Here is a 23,411-nt window from a genome sequence, read left to right on the forward strand (position 1 = left end):
CAGGAAAATGGATATATATTGATGAAATTTTATAGAAATACCGTCCAAATGGCACAGATTACGGTTATAAAGAAATTTGTGTTGAAAGTGTTTCCCGAAGGGGTGGAGAGAGGATTTCGGAAAATTTACACGATTCTCTTTACTCTCTTTACTCTTTTACTTGTTTCAGTCAACTGACTGCAGCCATGCTGGAGCACCACCTTTTAGTCGAGCAAATCGACCCCGGGACTTATTCTTTGTAAGCCCAGTACTTATTCTATCGGTCTCTTTTGCCGGACCGCTAAGTGACGGGGACGTAAACACACCAGCATCGGTTGTCAAGCAATGCTAGGGGAACAAACACAGACGCACAAACACATACACACACATATATATATATACATATATACGACAGGCTTCTTTCAGTTTCCGTCTACCAAATCCACTCACAAGGCATTGGTCGGCCCGGGGCTATAGCAGAAGACACTTGCCCAAGGTGCCACGCAGTGGGACTGAACCCGGATCCATGTGGTTGGTTAGCAAGCTACTTACCACACAGCCACTCCTGCGCCTATTCGTATTTTTTTTTCTAATAACTTTCAGGATCTAGTTTAGCACCCGGTCACCAAAACAAAAAGAAAACCAATTTACTAGGTGTAAAAAATCGCATAGAGAACGAATATGAAAACAAAAAATTACACAACGGAACCAGGGGTGGCTAGGAAGAGGACTTTTGGGAAAATTCACATGATCCAATTTTTTCCTAAAAGTTATGCTTTTAGGAAAATGGATATCTTGTGATGAAATTTTACAGAACCACCTTTCAAATGGCATAGATTACGATTATAAAGAAATTTGTGGTGAAAATGTTTTCCAGAAAGTTATGATATCAGATCGGGCGAATTTTCCAAAAGTCCTCTCCCCACTCATCCCTGTTCGTTTGCACAAATTTTTGTTTTCATATTTGTTTTCTACACGTTCTTTTACACCTATTACATTGTTTTTTGGGGGGTTTTCTTTCTTGGTGACTGGGCGCTAAACTAGATCCTGAAAGTTACAAGTGGTAAAAACGGATCCTGTGAATTTTCTGACACACATTGCAATTCTCCACCATTTCAGAAAACATTTTCCCCTCAAATTTCTTTATAATTGTAATCTATGCCGTTTGAAAGGTGTTTCTGTAAAATTTTAATAAAAGATATCCATCTTCCTGAAATTTATGAGGGAAAGAAACGAATCGTGTGAATTTTCTGAAATCCTCTTTCCACCCCTTCGAAAAACATTTTCCTCACAAATTTCTTTATAATCGTAATTTGTGCCATTTGAACTATATTTCTATAAAATTTCATTAATATATATCCATTTTCCTGAAAGTTATGAGGGAAAAATTGGCTCTTGTGAATTTTCCAAAAATCCTCTCCCCACCCGTTCATTTGTACAAATTCTTCTTTTCATATTCGTTTTCTACACATTTTTTTTACACCTGGTAGGGTGGGCTTTTTTTTTGCTTTTTTCGTGACCGCGTCTTAAACTGTATATTGACTGAGAAGGTCATAAGCTTTACAATTTAAAAAAGAGGCTACTCTGATAATTAAAGAAAGTTAATTGAAGGCAATAATTTCTTTATAAATTAAAATTTCTTGGTATTAAAATTTTGTTGCTGAATAAAAGCATTATTTGTTCAGCTGGACTTTATTGATTTGTCCTGATACAAACACATCAGATTGCTAGGACTTAATTAATTGATTTGTCCTGATACAAACACATCAGATTGCTAGGACTTAATTAATTGATTTGTCCTGATACAAACACATCAGATTGCTAGGACTTAATTAATTGATTTGTCAGTATACAAACACATCAGATTGTTAGGACTTAATTAATTGATTTGTCCTGATACAAACACATCAGATTGCTAGGACTTAATTAATTGATTTGTCAGTATACAAACACATCAGATTGCTAGGACTTAATTAATTGATTTGTCCTGATACAAACACATCAGATTGCTAGGACTTAATTAATTGATTTGTCCTGATACAAACACATCAGATTGCTAGGACTTAATTAATTGATTTGTCCTGATACAAACACATCAGATTGCTAGGACTTAATTAATTGATTTGTCCTGATACAAACACATCAGATTGCTAGGACTTAATTAATTGATTTGTCAGTATACAAACACATCAGATTGCTAGGACTTAATTAATTGATTTGTCCTGATACAAACACATCAGATTGCTAGGACTTAATTAATTGATTTGTCCTGATACAAACACATCAGATTGCTAGGACTTAACTAATTGATTTGTCAGGATACAAACACATCAGATTGCTAGGACTTAATTAATTGATTTGTCCTGATACAAACACATCAGATTGCTAGGACTTAATTAATTGATTTGTCCTGATACAAACACATCAGATTGCTAGGACTTAACTAATTGATTTGTCAGGATACAAACACATCAGATTGCTAGGACTTAACTAATTGATTTGTCAGGATACAAACACATCAGATTGCTAGGACTTAATTAATTGATTTGTCAGGATACAAACACATCAGATTGCTAGGACTTAATTAATTGATTTGTCCTGATACAAACACATCAGATTGCTAGGACTTAATTAATTGATTTGTCAGGATACAAACACATCAGATTGCTAGGACTTAACTAATTGATTTGTCAGGATACAAACACATCAGATTGCTAGGACTTAACTAATTGATTTGTCAGGATACAAACACATCAGATTGCTAGGACTTAATTAATTGATTTGTCAGGATACAAACACATCAGATTGCTAGGACTTAATTAATTGATTTGTCCTGATACAAACACATCAGATTGCTAGGACTTAATTAATTGATTTGTCCTGATACAAACACATCAGATTGCTAGGACTTAACTAATTGATTTGTCAGGATACAAACACATCAGATTGCTAGGACTTAATTAATTGATTTGTCAGGATACAAACACATCAGATTGCTAGGACTTAATTAATTGATTTGTCCTGATACAAACACATCAGATTGCTAGGACTTAACTAATTGATTTGTCAGGATACAAACACATCAGATTGCTAGGACTTAACTAATTGATTTGTCAGGATACAAACACATCAGATTGCTAGGACTTAATTAATTGATTTGTCAGGATACAAACACATCAGATTGCTAGGACTTAACTAATTGATTTGTCAGGATACAAACACATCAGATTGCTAGGACTTAACTAATTGATTTGTCAGGATACAAACACATCAGATTGCTAGGACTTAATTAATTGATTTGTCCTGATACAAACACATCAGATTGCTAGGACTTAATTAATTGATTTGTCCTGATACAAACACATCAGATTGCTAGGACTTAACTAATTGATTTGTCAGGATACAAACACATCAGATTGCTAGGACTTAATTAATTGATTTGTCCTGATACAAACACATCAGATTGCTAGGACTTAATTAATTGATTTGTCCTGATACAAACACATCAGATTGCTAGGACTTAACTAATTGATTTGTCAGGATACAAACACATCAGATTGCTAGGACTTAACTAATTGATTTGTCAGGATACAAACACATCAGATTGCTAGGACTTAATTAATTGATTTGTCAGGATACAAACACATCAGATTGCTAGGACTTAATTAATTGATTTGTCCTGATACAAACACATCAGATTGCTAGGACTTAATTAATTGATTTGTCCTGATACAAACACATCAGATTGCTAGGACTTAACTAATTGATTTGTCAGGATACAAACACATCAGATTGCTAGGACTTAATTAATTGATTTGTCAGGATACAAACACATCAGATTGCTAGGACTTAATTAATTGATTTGTCCTGATACAAACACATCAGATTGCTAGGACTTAACTAATTGATTTGTCAGGATACAAACACATCAGATTGCTAGGACTTAATTAATTGATTTGTCAGGATACAAACACATCAGATTGCTAGGACTTAACTAATTGATTTGTCAGGATACAAACACATCAGATTGCTAAGTGCAAGATTATAAATAAAATCAACCTTTATTACTTCTCAAGAGAAAATTAAAAGATTACAAATATAGACTCCTTGGGCTGCGACAGAAAATGAATTCATCATCATCATTTCGTGTCTATTTTCCATGCTGGCATGCATTAGACAGTTTGACTGGAACTGGTGGACCAGAGAGCTTACACCAGGTTCCAGTTTGTTTTTTAGCTTGGTTTCTACAGTTGGATGCCCTTCCTAATGCCAACTACCTTACAGAGAGTAGAGGGTGTCTTTTATGTGTTACTGACAGAGGCACATTTCACATGTCACCCGTGTGGGTACCTTTTACACATCACCAGCATGGGTGCCCTTTAACAGATCACCTGCATGGATGCCTTTTATGTGTCACCAGCACTGGTGCCTTTTACGTGTCACCAGCACTGGTGCCTTTTACATGTCACCAGCATGGGTGCCCTTTAACAGATCACCTGCATGGATGCCTTTTATGTGTCACCAGCATGGGTGCCTTTTACGTGTCACCAGCATGGGTGCCTTTTATGTGTCACCAGCATGGGTGCCCTTTAACAGATCACCTGCATGGATGCCTTTTATGTGTCACCAGCATGGGTGCCTTTTACGTGTCACCAGCACTGGTGCCTTTTACATGTCACCAGCATGGGTGCCCTTTAACAGATCACCTGCATGGATGCCTTTTATGTGTCACCAGCATGGGTGCCTTTTATGTGTCACCAGCATGGGTGCCTTTTACGTGTCACCAGCATGGGTGCCCTTTAACAGATCACCTGCATGGATGCCTTTTATGTGTCACCAGCATGGGTGCCTTTTACGTGTCACCAGCACTGGTGCCTTTTACATGTCACCAGCATGGGTGCCCTTTAACAGATCACCTGCATGGATGCCTTTTATGTGTCACCAGCATGGGTGCCTTTTATGTGTCACCAGCACTGGTGCCTTTTACATGTCACCAGCATGGGTGCCCTTTAACAGATCACCTGCATGGATGCCTTTTATGTGTCACCTGCATGGATGCCTTTTATGTGTCACCAGCATGGGTGCCTTTTACGTGTCACCAGCACTGGTGCCTTTTACATGTCACCAGCATGGGTGCCCTTTAACAGATCACCTGCATGGATGCCTTTTATGTGTCACCAGCATGGGTGCCTTTTATGTGTCACCAGCACTGGTGCCTTTTACATGTCACCAGCATGGGTGCCCTTTAACAGATCACCTGCATGGATGCCTTTTATGTGTCACCTGCATGGATGCCTTTTATGTGTCACCTGCATGGATGCCTTTTATGTGTCACCAGCATGGGTGCCTTTTACGTGTCACCAGCACTGGTGCCTTTTACATGTCACCAGCATGGGTGCCCTTTAACAGATCACCTGCATGGATGCCTTTTATGTGTCACCTGCATGGATGCCTTTTATGTGTCACCAGCATGGGTGCCTTTTACGTGTCACCAGCACTGGTGCCTTTTACATGTCACCAGCATGGGTGCCCTTTAACAGATCACCTGCATGGATGCCTTTTATGTGTCACCTGCATGGATGCCTTTTATGTGTCACCTGCATGGATGCCTTTTATGTGTCACCAGCATGGGTGCCTTTTACGTGTCACCAGCACTGGTGCCTTTTACATGTCACCAGCATGGGTGCCCTTTAACAGATCACCTGCATGGATGCCTTTTATGTGTCACCTGCATGGATGCCTTTTATGTGTCACCTGCATGGATGCCTTTTATGTGTCACCAGCATGGGTGCCTTTTACGTGTCACCAGCACTGGTGCCTTTTACATGTCACCAGCATGGGTGCCCTTTAACAGATCACCTGCATGGATGCCTTTTATGTGTCACCTGCATGGATGCCTTTTATGTGTCACCTGCATGGATGCCTTTTATGTGTCACCAGCATGGGTGCCTTTTACGTGTCACCAGCACTGGTGCCTTTTACATGTCACCAGCATGGGTGCCCTTTAACAGATCACCAGCATGGGTGCCTTTTATGTGTCACCAGCATGGGTGCCTTTTACGTGTCACCACATAAATGAATAAGATATTTCATACCAGCCTTTTAAAATGACCCATAACTGGATCTATCTAAAGACAAGGGGTCTAGGCTCACATTGATTTAACCCTTTAGGATTTCATCTGGCCATACCCGGCCCATTCATTCTACCTATTTTATGTTCAAACTGGCCAGATCTGGCCTTTCACACCTACCCTACAATATCATTCTAAAAATAAACATTTACATCATTGAAATCTTAAGGTTATAAGATGATTAATTCAAAACAATCATCATCATCATCATCGTTGTCATTTAATGTCAGCTTTCCATGCTGGATGGTTTGATTGAGGACTGGCAAGCTAGGAAGCTGCACCAGGCACCAATCTAATTTGGCAAGGTTTCTACAGCTGGATGCCAACCACTCCGAGAGTGTAGTGGGTGTTTTTTACATGCCACTAGCACAGGAGTTAGTCAGGCAGCACTTGCATTGACCATGCTTGAATGGTGCAGTTTACATGTTCACTAGCATGAGAGCTAGTCAGGCAGCACTGGTATCACCCATGCTTGAATGGTGCTTTTTATGTGCCACCAGCACAGTATGCCAGTCAGGTGGCACTGGCATTAGTCACGACTATGATTTCACTTGGTTCAACAGGTCTTCACAAGCATGGCATATTGCCTGATGATTGAAGGGTGTTAGTTAGTTAGTTAGTTAATTTTTTGGCTCAAAAAGCAAGGCCATGTAGGGGGACATGGAGTTATGTACAGGGTGGTGTTCATGTAAAGAGTTCAGGCCACTTGAGGTCAAGGGAGATTTTGAACTGAGCGGTCGTCGACATCTTCACCATCTCGCCTGGCAGCTTATTCCACGGATCTGCAATCTGGACAGAGAAAGCCCCTTTCCTTCGATCGAGATGAAATTGTCGCAGATAGAGCTTTTTGGAATGACCCCACAGCCGACGCTCTGGAGCAGGAGTGAAGAACAGCTCTTTTGAGAGGTTACACTTTCCGCTTATGATGTTGTGAGCAAGAATGAGATCACCATGGCAGCGTCGTTTTTCTAGAGAATAAAGGTCAAGCGTCTTCAGCCTTTCTTCATAAGACAAATGCTTGAGACCAAGAACCATGCGGGTAGCCAGCTTCTGAACTCTTTCGAGATGCTGTATGTCTTTGAGGAGATAAGGAGAAGAGGCTTGAATCCCATACTCCAATATGGGTCTCACCAGCGTAACATAGAGCGGTAGGAATATGGCTGCTGTGAGCATTCCGAATGACCGTCGGATCAAGAACAGAATTCCGTTGGCAGCATGGACGCACTGGGCCGAAGGCGAAAAGAAGGAATCCACCAAGATACCCAGGTCCTTTAACTGATTGGTCCTCTCCAGCAGCAGACGACCTAGCTCGAACTTGGGCCAGTTATGTGACACTGGCATCAGCCATGGCTACAATTTCACCTGGCTTGCTGGGTCTTCTTAAGCACAGCATAGCTCCAAAGGTCTTGGTCTCCTTTCATTACGTCTGTGAGGCCCAATGTTCAAAGGTTGTGCTCCACCACCACATCCCATGTCTTCCTGTAGAAGGGTAATGGTGTGTAGCTTGCCACTATAACTGCTGATAACAGTGTCTATAGTCAAACTCCATCCATCTAGTAGTAAATGCCAGAACTAGAGTAGGGTGCTGTATAATTATTAAGTATTTTACTTGTTTGCAGCATTGAATTTGAATTCCTTCTATGAAGGTAAAAAAGGCAATGGGAAATGATTCCAATGAATTCATTTGAAATTTTCCCAGAATTCAATTTCTCGGAAACAGTTTCATTGAAAAAAAAAAAAAATTATAACAATTACAGTTACTTTTTCTGTTTCAAAATGTCTTACTTATTTTTTTAAAGTACAAGGTTTACATTGTGGCTCCTCATCTAGTGTATTCACTCAGGTTAATAATCTCTGCTTAATGGTTAATATCTAATCAAAACATGTCTTATCATTCTCTAGTAATCTTTTGTTGCATGTATAATTGTTAGTACAATCAAAAATATATTTGACATCATTATCAACAGGACAATTATTATTACATAATTACCAGTTTGAAATGAAATAGCATCAAGCTTACTGAGAGATAGCAGTCATTTGTTTAATTAATTTTTCAGAGAAGAACTATCTGGCACACAGACACACATTGCAATTTTACTCACCAAGAGAAATGAATACTCTTCCACATCTCCCTTATATCAATATGTATAGACATACTTCTCTCCTCAATTTCTTTCTCTGGGCAAAATGCTTAGTGGTATTTTGTCTATCTTTACATTTTGAGTTCAAATTCCACCTAGGTCAACTTCGCCTTTCATCCTTTTGGGGTTGATAAAATAAGTACCAGTTCAGCACTGGGGTTGACATAATTGACTTACCCCCCCCCCCAAAAAAAATTTCAGTCCTTATACCTCTAGTACAGGAGTCAGCGAATCAGGATAAATGACCCCAAGTGGGGTAAAAATGAAATTCTTGTGGGTGAAAGGGGTTTCATTAGACATAATCAAAATTCTATAAAAACCATGTTCCTTGTTATGACAGAAATTTTTCTTCTAGTATGAGGAGACAATTAAAAAGTTGTTGTCTTTTGCAACAACCTACCTTTACAAACAAGGATTTCCCACCTTAATAAACATAAAAACAAAGCAGAGAAATGAATCTGACCCTAATGGCTAATGGCATGATAAACATGCACACAGGTCATGCTGTAAAGTGGTTAGTGATAGGAAAGTCCTCCTGCAACTAGGAGTATGCCAAAATCATGACAGTCACAAATATAATGAAAAACCCTAACTGTATATACAGAACTGACACTTACCTCCAAGCAGATGCCACATTTGAGAAACCCTTGATCACTGGCAAATGACTGCACAAACTGGTTTTCTTTCAGCAGCAAAAACAAACTTTAAACAACCCACTTGCTGCTTTCTTCTAATTTTCAGTACAACGAAGCCCCTGTCCCAGCTACCCCTCTCCTAGCTACCTGATATTGGATATTGTTCTATTATTTGTCTCATCAGTTTTACCAATTTTTCCAGGCCTTTTTTTTTTTTGCCATTCCACCACATATTACCTGTTTTGCTGGAACCTTGCTCCATATACAGATATGATCTGTAACTGAGAGATGATTGTCACACAGAAACTCCCAGGATAGCCATCATCAATACAGGTATAATGAAAGTTAGGTTTGGAAAAATTATGGAAATGCTGGAATAGATGTGTGAATTATACAAAAGTTAAGATGGTGGAGATCCTCATTCAGATTCCCCATAGACAAGGAGCAAAAGTACAAATCCTATTGGGCAATGCTTTGGTGGATACTCTAGTGAGCATGGAATCTATGTATATGGTATGTGGAACAAGAAAGGATAAAACTTCTTGGGCTTCTGTGATAGAAATGATATGATTTGCTGACCTCAGAAAACTAGACAGTTATTTGATCAACAACCAAACAAGTAAACATTCAAACTAGACAAGCTTCATTCTTAGCAGGAAAAAGGACTGTTTGTGAAAGTTAGGTTTTTTCCTCAGTGAAGAATGTAGCACTTAACATAGGGAGGCACAATGGCCCAGTGGTTAGGGCAGTGGACTCACAATTGTAGGATTGCGGTTTCAATTCCTAGACTCCTAAAGCTCCACAAGACTCTGGCAAGAGGTGGTGGTGATCCCTGCTGTACTCTTTCATCACAACTTTCTCTCACTCTTTCTTCCTGTTTCTGTTGTACCTGTATTTCAAAGGGCCAACCATGTCACACTGAATCTCCCTGAGAACTACGTTAAGGGTACACGTGTCTGTGGAGTGCTCAGCTACTTGCACGTTAATTACATGAGTAGGCTGTTCCATTGATAGGATCAACTGGAACATAGCAAGAGCACACAGAGAGCACAAACCTCTGTGAAGGCAACACCACCATCCTCTCAACGATTAACCAGAGAGGATTTTTAAAACAAGAATATCTGAAATAAACTTGACTGCTCTCACAAACGAGAATACTAAAAATGAACCTGACTCCTCTCAAAAATTAAGTAAAAAAACAGGAAAAATAATCCAGAATCCTTTTCCGGTACTGGATCAATCCCAAAATCTAATCAGTTTGTGCCAGTCATGAGGCCAAACATCCCTTAAAGTTTCATCTGAATCTATCCAGCAGTTCTTGAGACATCTTGTCCACGGATTAACAAACACAACTGAAAACAATACCTCTGCCTTCGGTAAAGCAGAGGTAATAATGGTGATGATGATAATGGCATCATCAGTTTCCTCATTGTAATCATTATCATTAGTAATACTAGTTCTAAACATATCTTAATTGTTTCACTTAGATTGTTCTGTAGTTGTCTCTGTGGCAATTTTATTCACTCATGCTACCTAATTACACACACACGTGCACACATACACACATTCAGAGATTAAAGATTTTAGGATTTAGCATTCTGAGACATTTCTGATAGTTTAATTATGAATAAAAGTAAAAATACCCCACACATGTTGTAGTTCTTGTTTAGTCTAAGTCAGCCTTGTCTAGCAGTTCCAGCTCAAACCTCTTTTGAACTTAAGCCTCTTTTCCATGAAAGCACTTTGCAATTGAAGTGAGATTCAGCTGCAATTCCTTGTTGGTTGAATGACACTACCTGCATGCAACAATCATCTCTGGTTCAGTTATATCTTCCACACTCTTTTTTTTTTTTGGATATTAACAACCTGCTTGCTGCCACCTCTTATAACATTCATTTCTATGTTAATGCTATTACACTTCACTCTGCTTTTAACCATGAGCTGCCAACACCTCACACCAAACTTCCCCTATCTCTGGGTAAAGCAATCCCTAAAACATTTTCCACTATCAACAGTCTAGTCTGTTTCAAAATAATCTTGTACTTTACTCTTCCTGGTATTGGACAACATGCAATTCACGCCCTCCAGATTACTAGGTTGATGTCTGATAATTTTTCCTAGTAATTTACATTAGATTGCTGAAATTGCACCTCAAAGGCTGGCCTTCCTTTTCAGGGCTTGGAATACTTTAGTTCCCAACAATTGCTAAATTCCTGAAAAAACAAGTAAAATTGATGAGAAAATATTGATTTCAAATTTTGGCACAAGACCAGCAATTTTGGGGTAGGGGGCAACTCGTATTTATTTTATTGACCCTGAAAGGATGAAGGGCAAAGTCGACTTTGGTGGAATTTGAACTCAGAACATACAGACAGATGAAATGTTGCGAAGCATTTTGCCTGGCATGCTAACGATTCTTCTAGCTTGCCACCCTATATTAGCAAAAAAGTATTGCTCCTGCATCAGGGATACTACAGGTACAAGCATACACACACACAAAATCAAGGCATCATTTAAATAAAGGAAATTTAAATGATTTGCGAAAGTACACTCACCAAACTAACCTGAAGATACACCATCTCCTCACCCAGCCAAATTCACTACTACTTCAGTGGCCTTTATCATTCTGAATATCACCAACACCATGGCCCACACAATTGACTTATTTCTCCTATTATTACCCATGTTCTTCTTCCACACTGATACTTTTTCCTCCAGATCATTAATTCTCCAGAATTTTCTTCCTATCTCCTTTTTTCCCCCTAGATGTCAACTTAACAGAGGTTCAAACAGAATATATCACCCACATTACTCTTAGTATCATTAGTCTGAGGTGGTCTGTAAAATGAGAGAGGATCTCAGTGTGGGCATATGATATCTCCCTCACACAAAAACAGAAAAGACTTTCCTTACAGGGTATTATTGTTCTCATGTAAAATGATAAAACAATATAAAGGCGGTGCTCCAGCATGGCCGCAGTCAAATGACTGAAACAAGTAAAAGAGTAAAAGAATATATAGCTATCAACAAACAATAATCAGCTTGGTACTTTGTAACAGTTTAAAACAAAATGTTACCATATTTTTTTGGCATACATGTTGACATAGTATATAGTGAAACATGTAGTGTAAACATTCAAACATCATCACTATCTTTCCAAATTCTGCAGCATTTCACATGGAATTTTTGGCCCTCTGAAGTCAACCAATCTTTTTCAGCTGTAAATTTTGTCTCAAAAAATTCAACTTGTATACCAGAAGATACAGTAACAAAAATTTTTTCTGTTACCTCTATTTGCTGAAATAAAATAAATCATTGAATTAATATTGTCTTCTATTCATTAGATAATTACCTCTATAATTACCTCTATAATTACCTCTATAATTACCTCTATATCTTCTTATGTTTGCAACATCAAATATATTTAGTTTATTAATGACATAACTTGACTATATGACATTCTGTCATATTAATCATGGCTATTATGATGACAATAATTTTTTGAAGTTATTTTTGATAATTACTATCAGGAAGTATTTATAATGTTTATTATTTCCAATTAGTCGTTTCTATGATGCAAACTTTCTTTCTTCTTCTTTGCATGGTGAACATTGCATGCCTAATCCAGATTTGTCTCTATTCTCATATATTCAACCTTGTTCACTTCCATGACACCTTTACTATACCTAAAACAAGTTGATAAAAGCAGTCTTTGTTTAATACACCAGCAATATCAAAATTCATCACATTTTGAACTTTATACAACTGTAACAAGATATTTCCACAAACACAGCACTGTTTTCCTATGAACATATACTTGTTCTCATTCTCTCAAGTTCAGCAATCCCTGATAGTATTTCTATGTTACAGAATAGCTTCATTTCATTTTAATATTTTTGAAATTAAGTTCTTGTTTAGCCAAGGAAGAAGTATCAAAGTAAGTCATTGGCAAACTGCTATCCACGGGGCTTTCTGAATGGCACCTTCAATTTTTTAGTTTGTAGTCTGCCTAACAATGCGACATGTCTCATGTGGCCTACTTCACAAAAAACAAATTGCCAATACCTGATCTTAGCAGTTGCCACAAACTGAAAAAAGCCCAGAGTTGAGCCAAAGAGAGAGCCTCAATATGGTTACTTGTCCTGCTAGAAATAACAACCTCATTGATCTCAAATAACCCCTTACTGCCTTAAAAAAGAATATTTTAATAATGGGTTGCTTGATATACAAAAAGATAGGATAATAGCTGAAACATCTTTGATCCTAGATTTACTTGATTCAGACTAACCTGAAACGATGACAAGGGTGACAATGACAGCAATTATGATGACAACGATAAGAGCAACAATTAAAGATTTAATTGTATTAGAGACCATTACAGAGGTGAATTGTGTAAAGGATCCTTAACTTCTTTTAAACGAGTTGGTACACATTGATAAATTAAGCAAAAATAATTGGATTTGTTTCATTTTATCTCATATGAAAACAATAACATGAATAATTTTATTGGGATTTTGACATAATTCTGCTGATAATGTTAATGATAATAAGCTTGCTACTTTGTAATAGCTTAATAAAATGTTGACAAAGATTTTCTGTCTCCTCTACTTTCTGAAATAATTAAAATTATATTAAATCATTGAAATAACATCATCTTTAATTTATTACATAATTATTTCCAATTATATTTTGTATATTCTTTTACTTGTTTCAGTCATTTGACTGCGGCCTTGCTGGAGCACGTTCACATTAGACAGATTGACAATTAATGATGTAACTTGACCATATGACATCCTCCCTATTTATAAATTTTTATTATTTCATAAACAAGGCAGTAAGCTAGCAGAAACATTAGCACACTAAACAAAATGCTTAGTGGCATTTCATGTCTTTACATTCTGAGTTCAAATTTCAGCAAGGTTGACTTTGCCTTTCATCCTTTTGGAGGTCAATGAAATAAATACTAGTTGAGCACTGGAGTCACTGAAATCAACTAGACCTCCCCCACAAAATTTCAGGCCTTGTGCCTAAAGTAGAAAGGATTATTTCAAATTAATCCTTTAGCATTCAGATTATTAAATGTAATGCTTATTTATTCACATTGTTTTGAATTAATCAGAGGCGCAATGGCCCAGTGGTTAGGGCAGCGGACTCGCGGTCATAGGATCGCGGTTTCGATTCCCAGACCGGGCGTTGTGAGTGTTTATTGAGCGAAAACACCTAAAGCTCCACGAGGCTCCGGCAGGGGATGGTGGTGATCCCTGCTGTACTCTTTCACCACAACTTTCTCTCACTCTTACTTCCTGTTTCTGTTGTACCTGTATTTCAAAGGGCCGGCCTTGTCACTCTCTGTGTCACGCTGAATATCCCCGAGAACTACGTTAAGGGTACACGTGTCTGTGGAGTGCTCAGCCACTTACATGTTAATTTCATGAGCAGGCTGTTCCGTTGATTCGGATCAACCGGAACCCTCATCGTCGTAACCGACGGAGTGCTTCCATCCATCCATTTGAATTAATCATGCAGTATCTCATAGTTTTGAGATTTCAATGATGTGACTTATTATTTTTAATATGAGTTTGTAGGGTAGGTGTGAGAGGCAGGATTTGGTCAGTTTGAACAGAAAACAGGCAGAATATTTGGACCAAATATGGCCAGTTTAAATGCAAAAGGGTTAATCATTTGTATGATATAAACTTTCTTCTTTGTATGGTAAACATTGAATGCTTGAATTCAGATTTATCTCTGTTCTCATATATCTAACAGTTGTAGCAATATTGTTTTCTTCATTGCTATCTTCACTGTTTGAGAAAAGTATTAAGAATGATCTTGTTTGAGATTACAAACATCTTTGGCTAGTTTAACGTTGTTGTAACCACTAACCTGATTGGTTGACACGTGACGCGATTTGTCTCCACTTATTTTCACGCCACTGGTTGACATGTGACACGAGTGGTCTCTACATAGTTTGCACCACTGGTTGACATGTGACGTGGTTTGTCTCTACATATTTCGCGCCATTGTTCCAAGACAGCCAATCACAGCCTTCCATTTCTGAAGTTCGTTTGAGCCACCCAAACGGTATATAAAGGAGTGTTTTCAGACACCTTTCGTCTTTGGTTTCTAGTCCTTGTGAGGACTAAACCTCTGACCACACAGAGCATACTCAACCATGTTCCAGTCCAAAAGGCAGGCGACCACCAAGCAAAACATAATATGAAGACGCTGTAGAAACCAGACATAACGGCATCGCCAACATCGTCTCTACCTACGAAGATTTAGCTTGTACATAAGATAGCTACAGATTCAACTCATACTGTTAGTGTGAAAATCTCACCACGGGAAAACGGCTACAGTAAATATATCTGAAAGAATATCCATATCAAGAGAAAGATAAACACAACAAGTGGTTCAACTAATCTCAGCTCTGAGACACAACATCTTGATATTGAACTCTTACACTTCGTGTACTTCATAAACAGTAAATCAATTACCTGTCTTTAGTTTTAGTTCTTGTAAGAACTGGCTTCAGAGACAGCGCTGCTCAACCAAATGATATACGATTGTTCCTGCTACAACGCTAATGTACACTATCACAGAAAGCCTACTACCTTCGCTGTCTACATCATCATGTATCGACTTTGAGTCGCCTCTAACATCTTTGCCACACAAACTGTAAGCCAAATTCCATTATTGACTCTGTGCTTCGTACTTTTGTATGTCAACTGCATTCACCCTGTTTGTTCTGTCACACACACAGACACAGACACGTGTTGCATGCGTAAATACATGCTAACGTTTACAAACTCCTAACATTGACACGATTGTAAAATAAATAATGTTTATATCTCAAACAGAAGACTTGTTGTCAATCCACTTATGTTCTATTGTTACTGCATGTATTTATGGCTTGTTAAGAGTAGAACCGCGTGCGATTGTATTTCCTACACGATGCGACCGCATGTGATCCTATTTCTTACACTGGTGACCCCTCAAATACGCAGCCATTCTGATATACTATGCGGCCAATAGTAAACATAAGTTACGGAATTATTGACACAAGAGAACGCTGAAGAAGGAACTTTTTAAGAAAAAAAAAAAATATCAATTTTATCGTCGTTTTGTCTGGCAAGAGGCTATCTGTAGCAATATCGTTTTCTTCATTGCTATCTTCACTGTTTGAGAAAAGTATTAAGAACGATCTCGTTTGAGATTACAAACATCGTATTTCCTACACGATGCGACATCATGTGATCCTATTTCTTACACAGTATTTGCTTCCCAACATCATCTTAAGCTACGAAAATGTAACTAGAATGACGATGTATGAAGAAAGGGCATTTTTTGTTTTTTGTAGATGATGGAGAAAAGCACTGAGCTGCAGGTCTTCATGGACCTTTTTGAGTTAGGTGGGTGATGGTTGCAGTAAAAATATGAACAAGGAGGCAGTCCCACAGGAGAGACATTCTTAGAGAAAAAAATTGTATTGGCGGTTTGTGTGAGGATGACTGAAATGGAAGTAGACATACAAGTGACAAGAAGAAGAGACATGAGTGACTGAGTAAATGCGAAATGAGGTTGACCATATCTGAAGAGTAGTGGCCACTGTAGAAAAAGCAGGAAGAAGCAACAGTGTATTTGTTGGTCAGAGGCTGGAATATGCTGGTGAGCAACTTCATGCTAATCAGTTGAGTGTAGGGGTTGGTCCGATTTTATACATCTTCAGCAAACAATTGTTTATTTATATACCTGTACCACCTAAAAGAGACCACTCAACTGGCCAATAAATACACTTGAATGGTTAGCATCCTAGAGATCTGTGAAGGATTTTTGAGGTGGGGGAGGGGCTCAGATATATAAATGAAAAAAATGTATAAATTCTGACCAACAACCATGCACAGAGCTCAAGGATGGGAGCCAGTACTCAGGTTCAGTTTCTGTAAATGAGAGAGAGAGAGAGAGAGAGAGAGAGAGAGAGAGAGAGAGAGAGAGAGAGAGAGAGAGAGAGAGAGAGAGAGAGAGAGAGAGAGAGAGAGAGAGAGAGAGAGAGAGAGAGAGAGAGAGAGAGACTATCAGAGGTATGTCTTTAACAGGGGAAGAACTGAAACCAGTACTATAGACCAATACAGTTCTCAGTCCTATAAATGCTGCTGCTTAAAGCCATGGCTTATACCTTCTGTGGTCTCTACTTAGAGCTTTCACAAGTTAATAAGGCAATCTCTATATGGTTGTTAGAGCAGCTAAACATAATGGCAGTTTCATCAGTTTTAGGAGTGGTGTTCATTATAATTAAGTAAACAAAAGATTTAGACTATATTTGGTCACGGTCAACCAGTTGGATCAATATGGTTAAAGCTGATGATAATGGAAGGAATAAGTACAAGTGACATAAAAAATGTTTTTTAATCTATAAATTGTGTTGCTGTATCTTAATCAATATCTAACATTTTTTTGTCATACATGAACTGTAGTGGACTTTATAATCGTTAAAGTCCATTTTTGGTCATTAAGAAAACTCATGAGATTTAATTTCTTTTTTTCCTACTATTTTATCTTTTGTCTTTTACTCGTTTCATGTGGCCATGCTGGGGCACTGCCTTGGAGGGTTTTAGCTGAACAAATCGACTCTAAGTCTTGTTTTTTAATTTTTTAAAGCCTAATACTTATACCATCGGTCTCTTTTGCCAAACAACTAAGTTACAGGGATGTAAACACACCAACACCAGTTGTCAAGTAGTGATAAGGAACAAACACAGACACAGAGATACACACACATAAATATGTACATACATATATACATAGATAGAGAGCCATAAAAACCCCACCAAACCAGACACAAATGTCTGGTGCGTGCTCCTGCCTGGCCAGCTCCTGTCAAACCATCCAACCCATGCCAGCATGGAAGGTGGATGTTAAATGCTGATGATGTTGATGATGATATATACACACACATGATGGATTTCTTTCAGTTTCTATCTATGAAATCCACTCACAAGGCTTTGGTCAGCCCAAGGCTACAGTAGGAGACACTTACCCAAGGTGCCACGCAGTGGGACTGAACCCAGAATCATGTGGTTGGGACCATGTGTGTGTGTGTGCGTGCTTGTGCTTGTTGCTTGCCTCCACAATGTTGGCTTGTTTGACATTTCAATAACAAGAGCTCGCTTGAATAAGTACTGGACATAAAATAATTACAGTGGTCAATTTGTTCAACTAAACCCTTCAACATGGTGCCCCTGCTATGAGTAAAACATGTAAAAATATAAAAGAAATGAATGAATAGGCACAAGCATAGCCGTTTGGTAGGAAGCAAGCTTCTTACCAAATAGCCATAATCTGATAGGGAACAGCACTGGGCAGATATGATGTTTTTACACCTTTTGTTACCATAAGAGAGATTTTTTTCTCCACAGTAATTGTAGAGAATTTACCTTTAGAAGTGGAAATATGTCATGAACATATATTAACTAACCTAAAGTTTATCTATCTTTCTATCTAAATACCTACCTACTTAACTATCTAGCTACCTCTCTCTATATATTTTATTTTATATCAGTGATGGCCAGACAACTATTTACCTGTAAACTATTTCACTTATTTCCTGATGAGTTGATGTTGATATCAGCTCAAAGCTTCCAGTGGGTTGGTTGATTTTACAAATTTATATCTTCGTAACAGCTGACACAAGTTGTCAATATATATTTTTTATAAAGTTAGCTTGACGAAGGAAGCAAGAGTAATTTGTTCCCCAAAGCCACACTCTGTTGGTGTTCAAGACCATCATCAACTAATTACTGGTTTAATTTATACCTAAATGAAATTGACAATAATTGATTTATTAAAGAAGTAAATCTGCTGACCTCAGAACTGTCATATCAACAACAATATCAAATACAATAATAACATATAAGCTACAATGGCTATCTTTAGCTAATACTACTGAGCTATATGAAAGAAAACCAACTGAGAGACAGTAGCAGCAAAAGCTTTATTACATATGTACAGATGGATGATTTGGGCTTTGTTTTGAAAATATGGGTGATCTAAGCTATCAGACATTTGACAAGATGTTAACATTGGCAGTGATATAAATATTAATGGTTTTAATGTTGAGTTATAACAAAAGCAACTTTGCATTAAACTGAAAGATTACTGAATACATTTGGTGGAGTACACGCTTATACTTTTACATGAAGAGTGATGACAGGAACTTCGGTGTTTTGTCCTGCTAGCTTTCCAATGAAGGCTACCAAGCCATAACTTCAAAGTTACAGTCACCATTCTTCATGTAAAAGTATTATATATATATATATATATATATATATATATATATGGTAAATGCAAAGGAAAAATTCAAATGCATATCAAGGTTGGAGAAAGAACAATATCTTAAAGTGGTAACTCAGATTCAGAAATTTTGTAATATCAACAACTGTGAAATGTAGTTTTGTAGTGTAACATTTTCAAAACAAAATATTTCAGTTCCATTCGTTAATTTATCTAGTTACATTAAATATAGTGATCATAATGTCTTTGTATGTTTAAGAGCATTTAATAGGCTCACATTTAAACGCACCATGATGTTATCACTGAAAGTGCTTCATTGTTACATACCAATAATAGGAAGAACGGTATCATGATGAACAGAGAGAGAGAGAGAGAGAGAGAGAGAGAGAGAGAGAAATTAGTAATACATATCATCCTTATCACCATTATCAGTCTCATTAATCAAGATTAAATGCATTTTTATAAATAGAAAAAACATATAATTGCTTTTCACGTGATATTGATAACAGTAATTTTATTGCCAGAGACAAGACTAGAGGGTTCTGTTTAAAAGAGTCCCAAAAAGATGAAATGGTAGAGACACACACACACACTCAGTCTTCCTTTCCAGTCTATAAACAGCCATAGTGTGTTTGAATAATCTGTTGCGTTACTGCCAAGTCATCTGGGTATTTAGTCATGGTTTGTTCATTAGGAAAATAGTAATTATCACAGAACTTTTGGAAATAACGCCCTGTTTCATTGTGCTGAATCATTTCTCCATGGTCAGGCATACAAAGGTTCTCTGTGTGATAAGAAAGATATCAATATCAGGTTTTAACAGCTTTCACGAATAAATAAGTAAAAGAGGAATTAATAATAAAATACGAATTTTTTGGAAATGTGTATTTTTTAAAAACCTTTTAGCATTCAGATTCCTCTGTCAAATGTTTTGAATTACTCATGCATTATTTTGTAGCTTCAAAATTTTGATGATGTAATTGTATATTTTAGGAATAACATTGTAGGGTAGGTGTGAGAAGCTGGAGCTGGATAGTTTGAACATATAGCACGTAGAATTTTAGGGCCAGATATGGCTGACTTAAATGCTAAAATGAATGTGATTAATTTTATAACAATTCAAGTCAACTTTTTAAAAATTAAAGATAGATTTATTTTTTTTTACAAAACAGAAAAAAGATATTTTCAGTGGAAAGGAAACGAGAAGTTGTATTGTTCATATTTAAAAAAATATATAAGAGAAACGGTTTGAATTGGAAATTGGTACTGGTTGTAGATCCAGTTCATTAAGGACTTCATGTTTTCTCTAGACTTGCCATAGAAACCGATATTAAATAGTCAATCTAATCAAATTTCATTGTTAAGAAAATTACTATTTACAAACACTTGATTAGATTTACTTAGTATTTACATACAACAGATGATGTTTACTTACAATTAGTATTTACAGACAATACCTTAGCTTTACCAGTCATTGCTATTTGCATAATGTACTTTCACCTATAATTACTATTTATATATATACATACCACGTGATCACGTGACCGACCAGACCATCAGATATTGTTACACATCGCTGGTCACAATGCGTTCGCATTGTTTTAGCCTTTGAATGATGCCACCCCACTGGCTAAGCGAGCAGGCCATACTATTTATATACATTATCATAATTACTGTGTACATACATTATCATACTTATTAGACTAATTTAGTCTTACCTGTAATTAGTATTTACACACACTACCTTTATTTCATATTTAAAATTTTTGTCATCTTGGTCAGCATTATTATTGAAGGTGGTCAGCTGGCAGAACCATTAGCACACTGGACAAAATGCTTAGTGGCATTTTGTCTGTCTTTATGTTCTGAGTTCAAATTCTGCTGAGATCAACTTTGCCTTTCATCTTTTCAGGGTCAATAAAATAAATACAATTACTGCAATTGATGAAATCAACTTCCACCCCTTCAAAATCTGCTGTCCTTGAACCAAAATTTGAAACCATCATCATCATCATTATTATTTTTATTATTATTAAAGTGGTGAGTTGGCAGAATCGTTACCATGCCAGGCAAAATGCTTAGCAGGCATTTCATTGATCATTACGTTCTGAGTTCAAATTCTCCCGAGGTCAACTTTGCCTTTCATTCTTTTGGAGTTGATAAATTAAGTACCAGTGGAACACTGGGGGTCGATGTAATTGACCTAGTCCCCTTCCCCGAAATTTTAGGCCTTGTGCCTATAGTAAAAAGGATTATTATTATTAATCCTTTTATTCACTCTGCATTTCATTGTTGTTCTACAAGTACTGGGTTGTTAGACATCAAGTTGCATCCCACAACCCTAAGTGTCCAGTAACCATCTTATGATTCTTGCTATACTAAGCAAACAGGCTTTCTACTATTTCTACCTGTTGCCTCTATCATGCTAACGACATCTTAATGATGATTCCAGATTCTCTGACTTTCATGTTTTACATCCTGGTACTTTAGTCTTATTTCAAATTTCTTAGTCTACACATTAGTAAGAAACTAGCAAGTAACGTCAATCAAGCTGAGCTGGCAGAATTGTTAGAGCATTAGAAAAAATGTTTTGTGAAATTGGTTCCAGTTCTTTGATGTTCTGGTCTCAAACCTAGCCAAAGTCAACATTACCTTTCATCTTTTCAGGTTTGATAAAATAAAGTACCAGTCAAATACTGAAGCTGATCGGACTCACTAACCCCATGAAAATTGTTACCCTTCAACCTAAATTAGAAACCATTATTATTTTTATTAGTATTATTGAGTGTGAGAGAGCAATGCATACCTTCAAAGTGACACTGGGGTATAAATATATGAAGCCCAATATACCCATCATGACTACCTGTCAGATAAGGGTACGCCAGGAACATGCATCACAACTATCATGTACGTACCTAGCATCATCATTCATAAATCATTTCGTTTAACGTCCGTTTTCCACGTAGCATGGGTGGACGGTTCGAACGGGGTCTGCGGAACGCCAGGGGCTGACGAATGGCTTTTTATGTGCCACCGACACAGAAGCCAGCCAAGGCGGCGCTGGAATCGGCCACGTTTCGGATGGTGCTTTTATGTGCCACCGGCACAGAAGCCAGCCAAGGCGGTGCGGCATCGGCCACGTTCAGATGGTGCTTTTTATGTGCCACGGCACCGAACGAAGCCGAGAGGCAGCGCTGGCATCAGCCACGTTCGGATGGTGCTTTTTATGTGCCACCGGCACAGAAGCCAGTCGAGGCGGGGCTGGCAACGGCCACGTTCGGATGGTGCTTTTTATGTGCCACCGACACAGGTATCACAACTACTATTTCCATTAATATTTGTTTCGATGTTCGTGTACATGCACTTGACTCAACAGGTCTCCTCAAGCACAGCGAGATGTTCTGGGACCCAAGGTACTTTGAATGGGCAGGGGCTATGCGGAACTGGTGCCGGAAGCATCCCGGGTCTTTGCAGTCACAGCACATCGCCAGAGATCTCGGTCTTTCACCATTGCTTCAGTGAGGCCCAACGCTCTGAGGTCATGCTTGACTACCTCATCCCATGTCTTCCTGGGTCTACCTCTCCCCCTGATTCCTTCAACTGTTTGGGAGCGGCACTTCTTCACACATCTCTCTTCATCCATCCGCAGTACATGACCATACCATCGCAGGCATCGCTCTTGCACACCACATCTGATGCTTCTTATGTCCAGCATTTCTCTCAGGGTGCTTACACTCTGTCGTGCGTTCACACTGACATTACACATCCAGCTGATCATGTTAGCTTCATTTCTTTCAAGTCTACGCATGTCCTCTGCAGTCACGGCCCATGTTTCACTACCGTGAAGCATGGCAGTTCGCACACATGCATCATACAATCTACCTTTCACTCTGAGCGAGAGACCCCTTGTCGCCAGTAGGGGTAGGAGCTTTCTGAACTTTGCCCAGGCTATTCGTATTCTAGTAGTGATACTCTCTGAGCATCCACCTCCACTACTAACTTGGTCACCCAAGTAGTGGAAACTATCAACTACTTCTAGTTTTTTCCCCTGGAGTGTGATGGAATCTGTTTTCGAGTATTGGTGGTGTCTATTGTCCCTGTGCATCTGCCGCACATGAAAGCTATCTTATCAGTTATTTCCCTTTAATGTTGCTGCACCTCTTATGCGTCCATAGCTTACACTGGGTGCATCTTATGGAGTTTCTACCTACACCTTTCCTACAGATCGAGCGGGCCAC

The 23,411-nt window shown here is 38.1% G+C and overlaps 1 protein-coding gene and 1 long non-coding RNA gene across 2 annotated transcripts in view; one reads left to right on the top strand and one right to left on the bottom strand.

Moving 5' to 3' along the window:
- Positions 1–23,411, top strand: part of LOC118764033 — a 43,706-nt gene that overhangs the window by 1,329 nt on the left and 18,966 nt on the right. The gene's annotated exons all lie outside the window — the stretch shown is intronic.
- The window catches only part of LOC115213023 (F-box only protein 21), a 42,040-nt gene continuing 38,284 nt past the window's right edge, over positions 19,656–23,411 (bottom strand). The window contains exon 13 of the mRNA XM_029781922.2: positions 19,656–19,957. Within this exon, the coding sequence (XP_029637782.1) occupies positions 19,785–19,957 (173 nt within the window). The 3' untranslated portion in view covers positions 19,656–19,784. The remainder of the gene's footprint in view (positions 19,958–23,411) is intronic.

This window comes from Octopus sinensis, linkage group LG6, assembly GCF_006345805.1.
Source record: "Octopus sinensis linkage group LG6, ASM634580v1, whole genome shotgun sequence".
In the NCBI taxonomy this organism is placed as follows: domain Eukaryota; kingdom Metazoa; phylum Mollusca; class Cephalopoda; order Octopoda; family Octopodidae; genus Octopus; species Octopus sinensis.